Source organism: Grus americana, chromosome 1 (genome assembly GCF_028858705.1).
Source record: "Grus americana isolate bGruAme1 chromosome 1, bGruAme1.mat, whole genome shotgun sequence".
Classification (NCBI taxonomy): domain Eukaryota; kingdom Metazoa; phylum Chordata; class Aves; order Gruiformes; family Gruidae; genus Grus; species Grus americana.
Window position 1 is genome coordinate 17,914,841 of NC_072852.1, and position 16,518 is coordinate 17,931,358.

Genomic DNA, 16,518 nt, shown 5'->3' on the forward strand with positions numbered 1-16,518 from the left:
AGTGCTGGATATTTTACTCAAAAGAGTGTGTTAGTTGAGGCAGTAGAGTGTACCCTCAGTTTCACTATCTGTCAGGGAAAAAATAACATTTTAACTAAAACTGTTTCATGGATACTTCTGAAAAAGGATCCAATCTATTTGAAGTGGAATAAGCCTAATTAAAGTTAAATTTCCCTGGCTGTGGTGAACAATTGCTGTCAGAAGTGAAAAAGAGACATTAAGATTATCCTAGTAAGTATATCCAACTGCTTAATTGCCTGTTATTTTTAGTTCTCTATCTGAGAGAAAATTAATATTTTGACTAATGGTATTAATTGCTTGTTGTGTCTTAAGAGTTTCTGTTTAAAAAAAAAACAACAAAAAAACCCCCAAAACCCAAAGCCTGAAATTTACAGGTATGTTACCCTTTCAGACTTTTTTAAGCTTTTGAATTGTCTTTGAAGAAAGGGCAATCCACATAACTAAAGCATAGATTCTTGAATGTTAATATTGAATGGAAAAAAAAAATGCGGAAAAAAAAGAAGTGCCATTAACAGGGAGTCTGTTGTCACATGTATGTAAAACTTTTATGTACAATTTTGTATGTTACTAGTTACCAGGGGTGTCAGAATTCAGGTCATGAAACCAAAACACTGAGTGTGTTTTAAGTCATAAAATATACAGAATGAAAAAACCCAAAGCCCATGACCTGTTGAAAAATAAAGTAGTAATCAGTTTTATTATGAAGTGAACTTCTCTGTTGCATTTATTCTTTCAAACTCCAGTTATCAATCTAAATTCAGGTTTGGACGATAAAGGAGAAAGAAAAGCTGTCACAGTTGTATTCATATACTGGAGTTTTATGAAGTTTCTCTAACTGTCGCTGTTCGCATCTAATTTGAAACAGTTTGCTTTCTCTTTTCAAAAAGTAGACTTTACTAGATCTTAATAGGATTGTTGCATTGCCGTATAACGTTACTATTTACAGTTTTGTTTGTTATTCATGGTGGTTTTCTTGATTATTCAAACAATTTTCAGATAATGCTCCCTCTGAGTTTTATAGTTCTGAACTGTTATATATTCAACATACTTTTGAGGGGAAATTATCAAAATATAATTAAAGATGACAGTTTGGTTTAAAATTTTTCTCATGAGCTTCTATTTGATAAATAAGAGAAGTGTGTATTTGTTTAAGTTGTTTTTCTTTTTACTTTGGAAAGTATTTTCTTTATTCCTTTGTCCTTATACTAATTTCATAATGTCCTAGAACACACTGAAATATTTGTCTAAGAACAGTTCTTCAATATAATTTCTCTGATTTGTTTGTCTGATGCAATTTGATCCAATTTTTATAAATAAAGAAGTGTAAAAGGAAAGATCCATTCACCTATTTTAAAAGCTGTTCCTAACTTTTGTTGTTCTGAGTCAAATTAAGTATGGTAATAAGAGGAATAGAAAAGTTAGACAAAATGGAAAGTGGTGGGTTTGTACTAAGACTACATTAGAGATTACTCAGGTATTTCAAATTAAAAAGGTAAATGATTTCTTATTAAATCATTCACAGGAAAACTGTGTTATATTAAAAAGTAACTTTCCCTTTCTTTGGGAGAAGAGAGGGGAAAAATTTGTGGTTTTTTTTTTTTTAAAAAAAACCACAACCAAACACCCCAAATTCCCTTTTTTCTTTTTCGTTTTTTTTTTTTTTTAAATGTCAGCATTATCTTTGTAGGACTTCGAATAAAAGCAAAGGACTTTTACATACTTCAGAAGAAAATATCCAAGTCATTCAGACTTGTCATGTGAGAAAATGCTCTTCCCTTTCTCAGAGTGGCATCTACATACTAAGTCAGCGTGCCGAGTCCCAAAGTTGTCACTCTAACCCACCTAAATAAGTATTTCAAAGCAGTGATCTAATTATCATACTGCACTGTTTTCATTGAAAGTGTGGTAAGCAACAGTTGCTGTATTTTTGATCTGTGTTTCACTGACAAGCTTTTAAAAAAAGTGACTAAAGGGATTAAGAAAGATTGGCTACGGAGAAAAGCTGTAAGACTATTGAAGAAGTAAACACCTACTATCGCAACGATTAAAATAAGTGTCAGAGAGAGGTTTTATCAGATTTAACGACTTCCAATGACTGGTAACAGTTACTTCCAGGTACCTCTATTTGAATTCACTGTTTTTATCTTAAAGATGCTACTGTATATGACTGGCTTTCTTGTTAAATAGAGAATTAAATGAAATGTTTTGATCTTTTTCTTTCTTGGCATAAGATAGTAAATGAAAAAGTGGCAATCGCCATTTCATACAAATTTTTTGAATCACGTCTGTAGGCATAAGATTACCTTCATCTTCCTACTCTAACTAACATAATATCTTGTTCTTGTACAAAAATTTCTTTTTGCTGTTAGAGGTAAAAGAACTGGAGTATATTTCTTTAAGCTTATATCTTCCTGCTATCTGTTCTTCTGTTCTCCACATTATTGTTAGTGGAGGCATCTGCAGGGGGGGTTGAGGTTTTGGGTTGGGTTTTTTTAATTTATTTTTTTAAATCTTTGTCTACATGCTTCTGTAGCATATGAAAGAAGATTATGTTGAGAAATACTGATCAGTATATTAGAATGTATTGACCAGCCTCCATTTATTATTTGTAATAAAGCTGTGGTTTGAAGACTTTTTCGAACAGCAGAATCAAAATGTGAAAAATGGTAAGGAATTTATAAGCCCAGGAAGTTAAATCTCCTTTTAGATGACTATCATGGTTTTACATTTCAGAGGAACAGGCAGGTAGGGACTTGAAAGCTACTAATAAAAATTCCTTCAATCATATTGGTGCTAGGAAGCCTATCAAAGAGTCAGAAAGTCTGAGAGGTGCGTGAAGAGAACCTGTGAAATGTCAAAACATAGCAGGGGAGCTGCGTGGATTCTTTGCTTAGATGTTTCCTGTAAAGAACCTTTCCAGACCTGGTCTTAGGGACAGAATGAGAGGAATTTTTTTCAATTTTTGCTGTAAGAGATGTGTAGAACAAATCTTTAATTTAATAAGAAATTTCTAAGGTCAAATGGGATGAATCAAAGGTTTCTAACAAAATGAAATTAATGTTCCTGTAATATGGTAATACGTCTTTACAGAACATGAAAGCAGCTTTTGTGTCTGTAAACTTGTCTCGTGTTCTTCTCTGTACTACTTCAGCTGATCTGACAAGATACATGTTCATCCTACAAAGTCTGCTTTTTTTCTGACTGTGCTTTTTTTCCTGGCTATACGGTTTCAGCTCACTGAGAGATTCACCCAGTTTGAGTTACTCAGCATGCTACCTTCTGTGTTTTACTAGAAGAACTCTTCAAGACCTTCAAGTTTCATTAATTTGATTTTATATTGTGAATAAATGCACGAATTATAAAAATGCTGAGGTAGCATATTTATACTAGTTTATCTTCTGTTTCTGCTGACTGGTGAGCAGAATTGCTTCTTAGACTACAGGTTGTCTCTGCTGTCTCTGTTCTTCCTGAAAGTTCATTCCACATCTTTTTGCTACTACCAGGCATTTCCGTTCTCTCTAAGAAAGTCTGGTAGGTCATAACTATTGCTCCATTAGCTATGTGATTTTTATTTTTTCTTTCAAAGAAATGTTTACTGGGAGGTTGCCCAGAGAGGCTGCAGATGCCCCCTCCCTGGAAGTGTTCAAGGCCAGGTTGGATGGGGCTTTGGGCAACCTGGTCTAGTGGAGGGTGTCCCTGCCCATGGCAGGGGGTTGGAACTAGATGATCTTTAAGGTCCTTTCCAACCCAAACCATTCCGTGATTCTCTACTGTTCTTCATATGGAGATCCACAATCTTGCTTGTGTTTAAATTGAAGTGTCTCGGGTAGTTTAGAGGCTCAATATGGATTTTCTTCTGACTGACAGTTATGTATCTAACTGTACTCTATATTAAATATTTACATTTTCATAAGAAAAAACAAGCTCAAAACTTTTGTCATTAGTAATCAGAATAAATAAGACAGAACTAGTCTATTGATTTTAAGTGTTTGAGGTTTTCGGCTAACTCATATCTATCTCTTAAAATCACAGTATTTTTGTATTATTCAAGTATTTACTTCTAGCTCTTCTGGGTTTTTTTGGATTTTTTTCTTGGTTGTTTTTTTCCTTCTCTGAAGTATGCTGCGGTGTACTTGAGGAAAAAGGATTTTTATTTCTGATGCATATAAAAAAGATTCTGCTAACAACTTATTTTAGCACATAGGATGATGTGTTTAAGTGTATAAATATGATTACTGATCTGGATTTTAATTATCTGTTTTTAAAGTTTGTTTTGCATCTGTATGTGTATTTAGAAATTTAGAAATGCATCTGTCTAAAGGTGTGTTATTTCATGATGCTTAATGCACATTCCCAGAATTTTTAAAATTAAATGAATTTGATAATACGAATGTTACATTAAAAAAATAGTATGTTTCTATTAAGTTTGAAATACCTTTTGTGGTTTATATTGTCTCATTTTTGAAAGCAATTAAGAAACTAATAGACTTGCACTGTGAAGAAGTCATGAGAGGTTAGTGAAAGTATTTCATTTGAAACCACAGACTGGAAATGTTGAGGCATGGGAATAAATGGAAAACAAGATCTTGAATAATGGTAGAAGCAGTAAAATGAAATTGAAGAGAAACTAAAAGATTTCTGCAGGTATAAAAATGAAAGAATTGTGAAGAGGGAGAAAATTAGTTACAATTAAGGTAACTATGGGAGAGACATGTATTCCAAGGGAGCTGCATATTTTAGCTGTGGCTTATGCATTCGTTTTACTCTCCCCCATGGTTTCCATACAGTTATAATTAACGTTCATCTTTCTGTAGTGAAGCAGCACAGAGGTGGTTATACTTTCAGATCTAAATCTTCTCAAGCGTGCTTTCCAGCAGACTGGGAAATTACTTTAATGGCTTTTGGCATCCAAATATCACAACTTTTTGTGTTTATTATGAAGTAATGCGCAGGAAGAAAAGCTAAAAGAGAAAGAATTACTTAAGTAATGATAATGTGCTGTACAAATGTCAGGACCGTAACATTCAGATACTGTTGTATAGATGAGTAGCATCTCCATCTAAGGGAAGGTTTTCGAATTAGTTGGATCAGTGCTTTAAACATAGTTGTAAAGAACTTTGTTTTGTTTTGTTTCCAGTAAGATATATGGTTAGTTATAGATTTCAAACCAATTTAAATACAGTTGTCAGAAGTTTGTGTGCTGAAACTTTTTAATTTGAATAGGCTTTGCTTGTAGTTTAATTGCAAACCTTTTTTAATCATAGCAATCATCAAGTAATTGGGCTTTTTCGTCAGTACAGGGATTTTTTTGCTTGTTTCTAATTTGAGTAATCTGAAATTTTTAATTTCTACTTAAAGCTGTGAAAAACAAATTATAAAGCAGAAGTGAAAAATTAAGTACTTAAGCACAATAACAACAACAAAAAAACCACACCAAGGTTGTCTTTGGCAAGACAATTTTTCTTCTACATGTTTTAATTTCCTTATTTCATAGAAACAGAAAATATTTAATGCTTTTATAGTATGTTAGTTTTAATAAAAAATACTTTTTAAAAAAACAATTATGAATTGTCATCAAAGACATTTCTGAACTGATTTGCATGTTCTATCTTTAGTTAATTATGAAATAAAAGTTAACTTTGTTACAGTCCAACTGCAATTTAAAGACACTACCTTTCTCACAGTAATATAGGGGAAGAAAAATAAAGAAACCATACTCCTATTTCTGAGTAGATGGAATAGGTTTTTTTCCTAGAATTTGTACCTTGTGGTATGATTATTTCTTTACCTTAATGATAAATACCTATACAGCATGTAAAATAAGATTGAATCTCATGAACAAAGCAAGCCTTGTGGTTCTTTTTTCCACAGATGCCGTTTTGTTTGGAAACTGTAAATCATAGCAGATTAAGATAGTTACAGAAACCACTCAAAAATTAAGCAATATAAGAAGTAGTGTTGCCTGTGCAGCCCAAGTTCATTCTCCTCAAATATGCTTTTAATTCAGTATATGCAATTTGTGCTAAGAAGTGCAGATAATGGATGGTACTTATGTTCTGTTATAAATAAGGGAAGAAGTCTGTAAGGTCCATTTCATTCTTATTAGCTGTGAATGACATGGGAGATTACAAAATAAGGAAGCATGTCATTTTGAATAAGAAATTTGACCAATATCGCTTAGTTTGGATTTGCAGCAAACTGCCACAATCATAGGCTTGTGTGTACAATGTCACTGAAGAACAGTTATTTCCCCTGGCATCCATTTTTCTTTAAGAATGTATTTCGTTGTTCAGTTCAATGACAATAATAAGTTAAAATTAAAAAATTCTTCATGAGTGGGTGAATTTATGCTTATATAGAGTTATTGTCGTATGTAAATGGTTGCTGAGCTTACTTGACAGTGGCAATTCTTTCAGTCTTTCATCACTGAAAAAAATTACGCTTCTGAATTTTTAAAAGTTTTTATATTTACATACAATTTCTTGGATAATTTTTATTACTTCTATATTTATTTAAGTTAAAGTTGAACCTTACTCTGGTTATCGAGGTAGTATATTAAACATATTACTGTTTACGGGATTGTTTGAATGAGCTGTCTTTGCCCATCTTTTAATATTAAGTAATTACATTCAAGACTGTCTTTTTTTAATAGTTTCGGGTAAGTTATATTAATTTTCAGTACTTTTAAAATTCACCCTTGCATACGCAGATACATAGAATTTTTTAATCTTTTAAATACATTTTGGCCTTTAGTGAAGCTGATTTTTTTCCTCCCTGTCCAGTAAATAATTCCTTTTAAAATCTACATTAATTTATAGATTCTTTTTGAAGGCACTTCCGTTTTAAAAAAAAATGTAGTACTAGTGACTATCTCTAAAATAGGCCTGTAATCAGTCCCATACCTTAACACAAGCAAGGCGTGTCCTCCTGAGTCTTCCTTTAGCCTTGTTTGACCATGCTATGGTTTATCTCATTCTTGCTGTTTTGTGCACTGCGTGTTTGTTTATATGTGCATCCATAGGCTCGATGCTTTAAAAAATTAAGAGTTAAGCACAAACTAGATAATTAAAAAATGTGGTCTGGGAGACATATTCACCCTTTAATCTTTCATTTCCTATTCTCTAAGCACCTTTTGGATTTCTCAGGAAACTCTCTTATCAGGCATTCTAAGAAAATGCTCATCAGCATCCTGTGCTCATCATGCATAGTGGATGCTAATTACTAGTCCTGTAATTTGGTATCCCATGCTCCACTTCTCCCTGGCAGTCTGTTTTGGTTGACAGCAGCAAACATATTGAAGTGATTACTTTGAGAAGAATTTGTGCTGAATGTGTTGTTCGTTGTTGCTAAGATACATTTTTAAGAAGAGCTGTCATCTTACAAGCTTTGAAGACTCCTGTTTGACAATAATGTCATACATAAGGATGTGGCTTATACCTTTTTTTTTCCTATGTAAACTGCATTTACTTGCCAGATTTCTCACCTGTGTAAGAGGTTGCCAGTCTTGTATTTGGCATTATACAAGTTCTGTGGGTCAAAGACTTGGTGGTGCCACCTGGTTTATTTAGTTCCCTTGTGTACCTTGTTTTGATGGTAGAGTTATTGAAGTAATAAAGATATTTTTCATCGTTCTTGTATCTGAATTCTTGAGCAGTAATCTCGGTCTGCAGCCTATGAGGAACCGATGTCACTTGTTTAATTTGCAACATGAGAACTTCCTTGTTTGTCAAATAAACTTATCATTCTTAAAAACAGGCTTATTTCTGTGTAGATATGTGCAGTGGTTTATGACTAGGAATTAAGGGTAAGCTCTGGACTACTTAGTGTAGGGACAAAAAATTTGCCATTAAAATCTAGTCTAGAAAAAGCCTTAGTAGAAAAATCTTCCTGGCAAGCATGTAGGCCCACTGAAAGAAGTCTCTCAATGATTTACTGATTACTGTTATGCAGAACCTGGAATGAGAGAATAAGTATATGAAGTATTTACTCTTTTTGGATAGAACAAATTGAGAGTACTTGCAGGGTCATACATTAATTTTGATGAGAATAAAACTTAGGTCAAAGTAATCAAGCTTTCGGTGTTTTTGGAGATGGCAATTTACCTTGTTCTCCAGGTTAAAGGAGGTTATAACATTCCCCATGAGCAGTAAAATTATTTAGAGATGTAATATTAATGAAATAAAATGATTAATGTTTAAAACACCATTCTTATACTGAAGTATAAAGATATTTATCTTGCTTCCTATTGCATCTTAAGGAAATTGTGGCAGATCAACTGAAAATAAGTGTAAGATTATCAACTGTGTTAAAACAGTCAGGTCAACAATACATGGTGTGTGTGAGAACATGACTGGTAATAGGGGAGTATTTGAAATGCGGTAAGGTCATGTGTACCTGAGCCTGGACTGATGAGATGATTGAGTTCTTTTTGTTTTTTTAAATTTTACCTTTGTGACTGCAGTATCACAAAGAAAGGGAAGTTTTAACTTTGGTGATTAATCCTTAACAGCTCAAAAGCTATTTCTATCAGATAAATATATAATTAGGATTTTTTTCAATGAGAGAGATTGATGTGGTTATGTACATATTTAATTAGGTAATTGTTACTGAGAGAATTTACATTTAAATGGTCTATTATGTCCTGATCTCCTTAGAAAAACAATGCATTAGAGCAGCAGTGACTGCATAGCTGTTTCATAAAGCTTTTTGAAGACTGCTTTGGAAGTGGAATATGTAAGATCTTCTAGATGAGGAAATATTACTGTGCACCTCTGCATGCAATCATATGTGTGTAGTTTTGTAGGTTGCATGCTTAGCTGGTAACTTTTAGGTCTGTCTGAAGATACAGCATCTGAAGTATATTACAACAAAGTAAACTTTATGCAGAGCTGTGCATGTAGAGTCAGAATGATTTCCTTGTACCTCTGCAAGAGCTATATTATTTGGACTTGAAGTACATGGTAATACTTTTTATATGTTAGGTGAGAAATACATTTGCACAAATCAGTGCTACAAAAAGAACAATTTTAAGATGTTCAGAGAATTAACCTTTCTAATGTTTATATGTATTATTTTGTATATTGGGTGTATGTAAAGAAAAAATCATGATTTATCGATGATCTTAGTCTTACTCAATGAAAATAAAAGTAAAGCTATCTAAAACCAGAATCTGCAATTCTGTTTTCAAACACAAGTCTTGACTTGAAATAATCTCATGTACTTTTGAGATGGTTATTTTTACTGCTTCTATTGTTTGCCCTGAAATTCCTTTCTTTTCTAAACATCTCTAGTGTGTTTGTTTCTTCATACGAATAAAGAAAAAAAAAAGAGGGAGTAACATGCAACTTGATTGCTTTTTCCCTTAAAACTGTGTGGAAAAAGCAGCACTTTGCACAATGTGCCTACCCAAATAATTGAATAAATGTTAAATATGTAAACTGTTATTTTGCATATTATTCTGCCAATCAAATGTTCTTTAATTGGAGCTTGTCATGAAAGTGGATGGCCTTTTTTTTACTTCAGCTGTAGTGTGGGAAAGGGTCATTCAAATATTCAGATTCAGATTTGAACTTCCTCAATAAAGTGCAGCAAGTTAAGGTGAATTGATGCAGCAGAAACCATTGCACATCACTGAGCTCTTGCTTGTTTGGTGGCTTTTGTGATGCTGTGCCTTCTTTATTAGATTTACTGTCTGGATGGCTTCCACAGTGTAGCTCCTTGTTCAGCATGCACCACGTTTAAATCAAAAAGTACCAGTTAATAGAACATATATAAAATATATACTTCTTAGCTGATCTAATGAAAAATGTATTTTAGTATATCTTTTATTAGATTTACTCTTTGCAATATTTGGTTGCAGAGTTTTAAGCTAAAGTTTGAGAGTTGTTTTACATGAGGTAAATACTGCTAGTGTTAATTGAAATACAATTGAGTTGTCTTACACATTTAATTAGATTTTTTTTTAATTTCAAAACTTTATTCTGTGACATTAGAAGAGGTGACTTAGTGATGCATGAGAAGCACAATGAGAATGAAAAGTGGACTGGAAGTAGCTTATATATTTAAAAAACATATACAAAATCCTGAATATTTATTTTATGTTTGAGGCTTATGAAAATGCTAGATATCAGTCAGTATATGCCACAGAGAAGCATAATGTTCTTGAATGGCTATTCCAAAGGGGGAGAGAGAACAAGAAAGCTGGATGAGTACTTCCTAAAAGTGCTATTTTTATTTCTGTAATGATTGAGCTTATGACTCTGTGACATTATATTTAGGGACTATGGATCCTTTTAGTGAAAGAATTGGATGGTTCCTAAAGGCTATCTACATCTTTTGATTTATAGGATCACCCAAACTAGAGCAGAAGGAACTTGATAATAGTTACCTTTCCATCTGTAATATTTTTTTTTTCCCCCTGTGGAATTATGAGAATTCTACTTAGAACAGTGAATTGTCATGGTTTAACCCCACCTGGCAGCTCAGCCTCACACAGCTGCTGGCTCACTCCCCCCCGATGGGATGGGGGAGAGAATCGGAAGAGTTAAAGTGAGAAAAACTTGTGGGTTAAGAACAGTTTAATAATTGAAATAAAGTAATAATAATAACAAATTGTAATGAAAAGGAAAATAACACAAAAAGAGAGAAATAAAACCCAATTAAGATAAGTGATGCAAATGAAAAACAGTTGCTTTCAGCCAACCAAGCAATGCCCAGTCTGTCCCCCAGCAACAGCCCCCTGGCCAGCTTCCCCCAAGTTTATATACCTCGCATGACATCATATGGTATGGAATATCCCTTCAGCCAGTTTGGGTCAGCTGTCGTGGCCATACCCCCTCCCAGCTTTTTGTGCACCCCCAGCCTCCTTGCTGGCAGAGCAGAATGAGAAGCTGAAAAGTCCATGACTTGGTGTAAGCATTGCTCAGCAACAGCTAAAACATCAGTGTGTTATCAACACCATTCTCATCCCAAATCCAAAACACAGCACTATACCAGCCGCTAGGAAGAAAATTAAATCTATCACAGCCTATTCCGGGACATGAATTTATGTCAGACTTATGTCCTTTTCAGAAGGACCTGTCCTGATATCCTCTTTGTACTTGGTGAATGTACTTGTGATGAAAAATAGTTGGCACCATTGGATGATGTTTCTTGAAAGTTATATTCTACTTCCTGGGAAAAAAATTTAAAAAATGTCTTCCTAATTTGCTAGTCCTTCCGTATTAGAACAATTAGAACCTAGTTTTTCCAGAATGTTAATGCTGGGGTGCCTGCTGTCCCAAGTTGCTTCAGCCTTGTTTCTCAAACCACAGTTGTTTTCTTGCAGGCTGTCATTTTCACTTGTTGCAGGTAGTTCAGTCACAGGATGAGAAGTCTTTTGATGGACGTTTAAAGTCTAATTTCAGTTAATTTTAGATTTCCACAGTTTAGAGGTCTGCATTTTGAGGCAATCCTTTTAAGTTCAAGTTATAGCTAATATCGAGAAACAGGATTTTCTTTGGATGTGATTCATCTGATTTATTGTAGGTTTCTGCTTTAGAACAAGACAGCTAATACTGCATCACCACTTGTTTTTTGTGTTGGCGGTGAAGGACGGTGAAAACGCCCACCTTCGATGGTTAGGTGTGTTTTCAGCTTTTTTGCTGGTTTAAATCCTGATATGAGTATATAGTGTGAAATGGTAGATTTTGAAAGAGAAGGATAAAAAAGAGGTAAGATAAGAAAGATGAAAAAGAGAAGATAGAAAGTCTTTCATTGTTATCTTTTCATGCCTACCTGTAGAAGACTTATTGTGTTGTGCTACGGTTTATAACTTCCTTTTTGTTCAGCAATGTGATAGCAGTATCATGAAAAGAAAAGGTGCTCAAAGGCAGGAAATTTGCAAAGGAGCACACTAGCTAACTAGTCGTAATCTCATTCTTACAGCAAGTGTTTAGTGAAAGAGGGCCTGAAGACTGCTGCTTTCAAGGGGAATGAAGTTCAATAATGTTTGTGTGTTACATAAATATGAGGAACTCTGGTTCATTTATTATCGCATCTGTAGACATTGTGAGGCAGAGAGAGTAATGAGTTACTCCTTTTTTCACTGTTTAAAATAATAAAATGAAAATTAAAAATATTAACTATTATTTTTATTAAATAATAATAAATAATATGTTAAATATTTTTTCCACTGGGACACTATATAACTCTGACATTTTTATGAGTTAACATGTATAGGACATACCAAAAAATTTGTTCCTGCTGTGGGGGATACATAATTCATCTTCTTTTCTGTCTGGAAAAGTCTTTATCTTCTAAATTAATGGGAATATTCATCCTTAATTTTCATTTCTGAACTGTTAAAAAGAGCTTCTTGGCTCAAAATTGTGGGATTTTCTTGTTTCTTTTAAAATCTGAAGGCACATCAGGTTGGAGGGAGTTAGGTAGATGCTTAATATTGATTTTTCACAGGTTCATATGAAACGTGTCATCTGAAATTGACTTTTTTTGGTCCATGTTAATTCTAATAATGTTCAGTCTTTCTGTGATTAAATCTTGTGAGTACTCTTAGGTAATTTTTCTGTTAGTGGACTTACTAATGTCAACATGTTCTTTATTAATAATTTTCTACTTTTTCTGGACTTTGAGAGACTGTTGTCTTCTTTTTGAGCAGCGGAACTGGCATTTCAATTTGGAGTAATTTTGCCAAATGTACATCACCTTAGCTACTTGTCTAATCTGAGTTAGGTTTCTTCACTGCTAGATTTTTTGGGTTTTTTCTTGATGTTGGTCCGTTTGCCTTCAATCCTTTCTTGTTATATCCATTGTATTCAAGCATCTTTACTGTGAAAACATTTTATCTTTTCCATTATGCTAGGCTTTTCTCTTAACATGCTTTTTGTGAAAGGGTTAGATTTAATAAGTGAAATGAACCCAAGTTTCTTCTAGAAGCTGTCTTTAATGAGAGGCATCTGTTAGAGAAAGTGATGGCAATGGAACAGATGTTGGAGGGGAGTGTTACCTCCCAGTTACTGCCTCTGTTACCTGTGTTTTCCATAGAGTATTGTGAGAACTTGCTGTCCGTTGCCGGGAGAGGAGTATGATACTGATTTCTGGGGGATTTGTCTTCCTTTTTGCTGGGAGAAATATGCTGCTGACTTTGGGCAAAGAGTTTCTTCCTCACAAAAGGATCTGCTATTACAAAAATCTGCTATCGCAGTCTGCTACTCACTCTTTCTTCATCGTTTTGCAAGGCAGTGTTATATCTGAGTTTATTACGTAGAGTATTTAAAACATATTGGATACTTGTTTGTAGATCTTGTTTTAAAAACCCAGTTTCTAAAAGTGTACTCCAATGCAAAGGTGGGATTCCTTTAATAACTATAAGTGACTGCTGGTGCATTGTTTACTGTCCTGCCACCTCTGAGATCATGTGCTTTTATTTTATAAAGTCTCTTTAACTAATGTTTTACTAGCATGACCTAATCTCCTTGTCCTACAGCTATTAATATTTCACAATCCAGAACTGGTGATCCCTTCTGAGATGCGCACCCACATATACACACCAGCGCAAACAAGAATGCTTTGGTAACACCTTGCTACCGGTGTCTGCTAGTAGTGGTAAAATCACTGGTCTGTTAAAATCATTTTATAACAGGTATAATGCTCATGGTTATTACCTATTGACAAATAAGTGCTTTAAGGTAGCATAATCAAATGTGACAACCTAAAGATGTACTTAGGCTTCTGTAATGACATACTGCAAAGCTATGGGACAGATAATAGAGGAGTTTTAAGATACAACACATTTTTAGTTTTCTCTTACTATTTATTCTATGCTACCTTGCAATTGTGTAATAGAGGAAATTCCTTCTTTGGTATATCATACTCTGTTTAAGTAGGATCAAACACCTCTCTCTTCCTCACCTCCCTTTCTCTGAGAAGCAGCCAGGGCTGGGAAAGATGCTGCTTTGATTCTCATCTTGGTACAGTAAGGCACTGTGAGCTGCTGCAGGAAGGAAGCTACAACATTTACTCAGCATTCCCCGCTCATGTTAAACTCTCTTCTGGGGCTGTATGGGAGCTTTGGGAATTAGCTGGCAAGGCAGCACATTCCGTGTTCTTTTCAAAATGGATTAATTCAGATGCCATGGTTTAAAAATAAAACGACGTGGCTTAGGTGGTAAAATTTTAGTTCATAGTGAAATGTGAATTTGATTTAACACACCTGTGTTGTGACAACAGAAAGACTCAGTTTCCATGAATTAGATGTCATTGGGGTTCTGTGCTTTTCCAGTATTGAGAATCATGAAGGTCTTTTGGGGTGGGGTGTTAATCATCTGTTTCCTTTTGTCTGATTTCCTTCTGATTCCAATGCTTACCTGAAAAACAAATCCTCCTTGAAGAGCTCTAGTCAGCTTTCTAGATAAATTTCACTGGTTTTCTAAAAAGTATTTTTCAGGGTTTTTTCTTCTGTCAAGACTGGCAACATATTTTGGTGTGTCTGGTGCAAACATAGGCATGTTCTGCAGAGATTGTTCATACATAGCTTGAGGGCTCTCAAAGTGTTTCTGATGATCCTCTTTCAGGTGTGAAATGTTTAGAATGAAGTAATTTATTATATATTAATTCTGGTTAACCAGGCATGATTTGAGATTTTCACAGTCTGCAGGAAATTAAGTATTCATTAACATTTAAAGCCATTAGATGACACAGTTGAGCAATAAATGATTCATTTAGTCCCTGTTAAAGTAAATGTGTGTTGAAGTTTCTGACTAGAAGATAATGGTGGTTGTCTTTATTTTCAATTATTTTCCTCATCCTTGCTTTATTTATTCTGTGCACTTCATTGACTTGTCTTTCTCTCTCTCTCTTTTCCTGAAACAGAAGAAGAAGAAGTAGAAAATTTTGATGTTTCCAGTCTGCCTGAAGAAGTGCTGCAGAACATAGAAGCTGACAGTTATTGGTGCATGAGCAAGTTGCTTGATGGTATTCAGGTAAATTGATTTTTCCTGTCTGTAAGCAGTGGAGAGAACCAATTAATGTCATGGCTTTGAACTACTTTAAGGTTGTTGAGAAGGAGTACATCTATGAAAAACAGGGGAGAAGTAGATTTTCCTGTTGGAGAAATCTGCTGCAAGTTTTGGCATGGTATTAAGGGAAAAAAAGGAAAAAAAAATTGTGCAACTTTTTTTGATCAAAATGTCTACATGTTTCATTGTAGTATGATGTTCTAGAGCGGAGCTGAAATCTTGAATTCTAGAGGCATGTTGTGCGCCCCAGTCACCAAGTGTGGAGAATGTTTGCTCAAGTTGCCAAGTATAAAATTGTCTCACTGAGGTGATGAAAAGCTGACTCATTTATTCATTTTTGAGTCATTAATAGAGCAACCTGTAAACAATTGCTGTCTTAATAGTTCCTGAAATTATCTTCCTATTTGAAAAAACATCCATTTAAAGCTTGATACTTATGCTACTTCACTGAGTGTTGTCTGAATTTATTCTACATCAAAAAGCTATAGATCCGGGCATAATTTTCTGTTAAATGCAGCAAGTTACAGAGTAAGAATGGTGGATTTGTGTGTACATGTTTGCATTCCTTTGCATGTAAGTTTATGAAGATTAGAAGGATCTACAAGAAATAGTAAATATGTTGCTAAATATCTTGCATTTAGGTGAGGGAGGAATCCATATGATCTACCATAGATTAAATGGGAATCCAAACATCTGTGTTTAATATTTAGCATATTGAAACACTTCATGCTGCAGTGCTGATGCACGGTAAAGTAGAAGCTTTGGACTTTCCAGTTTATGTAGAAGTTACCTGAATTAAATTTTGTAGGCTTTGTGTTGCAATAGGCATCAAATAGTATCTAATACCTGTTTTTCAGATGTGTGTCATTTGAGATAAACATTTGAATCTTGCTAGAAAGTAAAAATAATCTGATGTTGTAAGAATATATGCACTGAAATAACACTTGTTGTGAATTGCTGGGTTATGATGGGACCAAAATTGACCTTTGATAGAAATATTAAAGTTTCTGAAAGGTGATGATTTCTATTTTGCACCTGCGATAAAGAATTGTATTTAGTGATGTTTGGTAGGCAGATGTTTGAAGTTAGGGTTCATTTGCTGCTTTCAGCAAGCTGATTAGAAAATAAATTATAGTTACAAATATTTAGCACGTTGCTGCTTTTTTTTTAATGCTCATACCTTCTCTTTCTGATTATTCTCTGCTTTCAGATGAGCTACTTCTATAGTATAGAGGATCTTTTCTCTGAAACTGTTTCACTATTATTTTGGTGACAGTAGAAATTGTTACAGGGATAGAAATAGTTTGATTAATTTATTCCTAACATTCTCTTAAAAGATGAGGTGATAGACAAGTGCTTCTACTGCACCTGTTAGATTCAGTCCTTTTGGTAGGTTCCATGTAACTTTATTTGTTCTGAAATGCTTTGGACAAATGCTTGAAAATTAGAGGGTTTGTTTCTCCAAGTGGTTTTACTGTAGCAA

The 16,518-nt window shown here is 34.1% G+C and overlaps 1 protein-coding gene across 1 annotated transcript in view; it reads left to right on the forward strand.

The window, feature by feature from the left end:
* TBC1D22A (TBC1 domain family member 22A) overlaps positions 1 to 16,518 on the forward strand; it is a 179,427-nt gene that overhangs the window by 50,511 nt on the left and 112,398 nt on the right. The window contains exon 9 of the mRNA XM_054839726.1: positions 14,890 to 14,999. Coding sequence (XP_054695701.1) covers positions 14,890 to 14,999 — 110 coding nt within the window. The remainder of the gene's footprint in view (positions 1 to 14,889; positions 15,000 to 16,518) is intronic.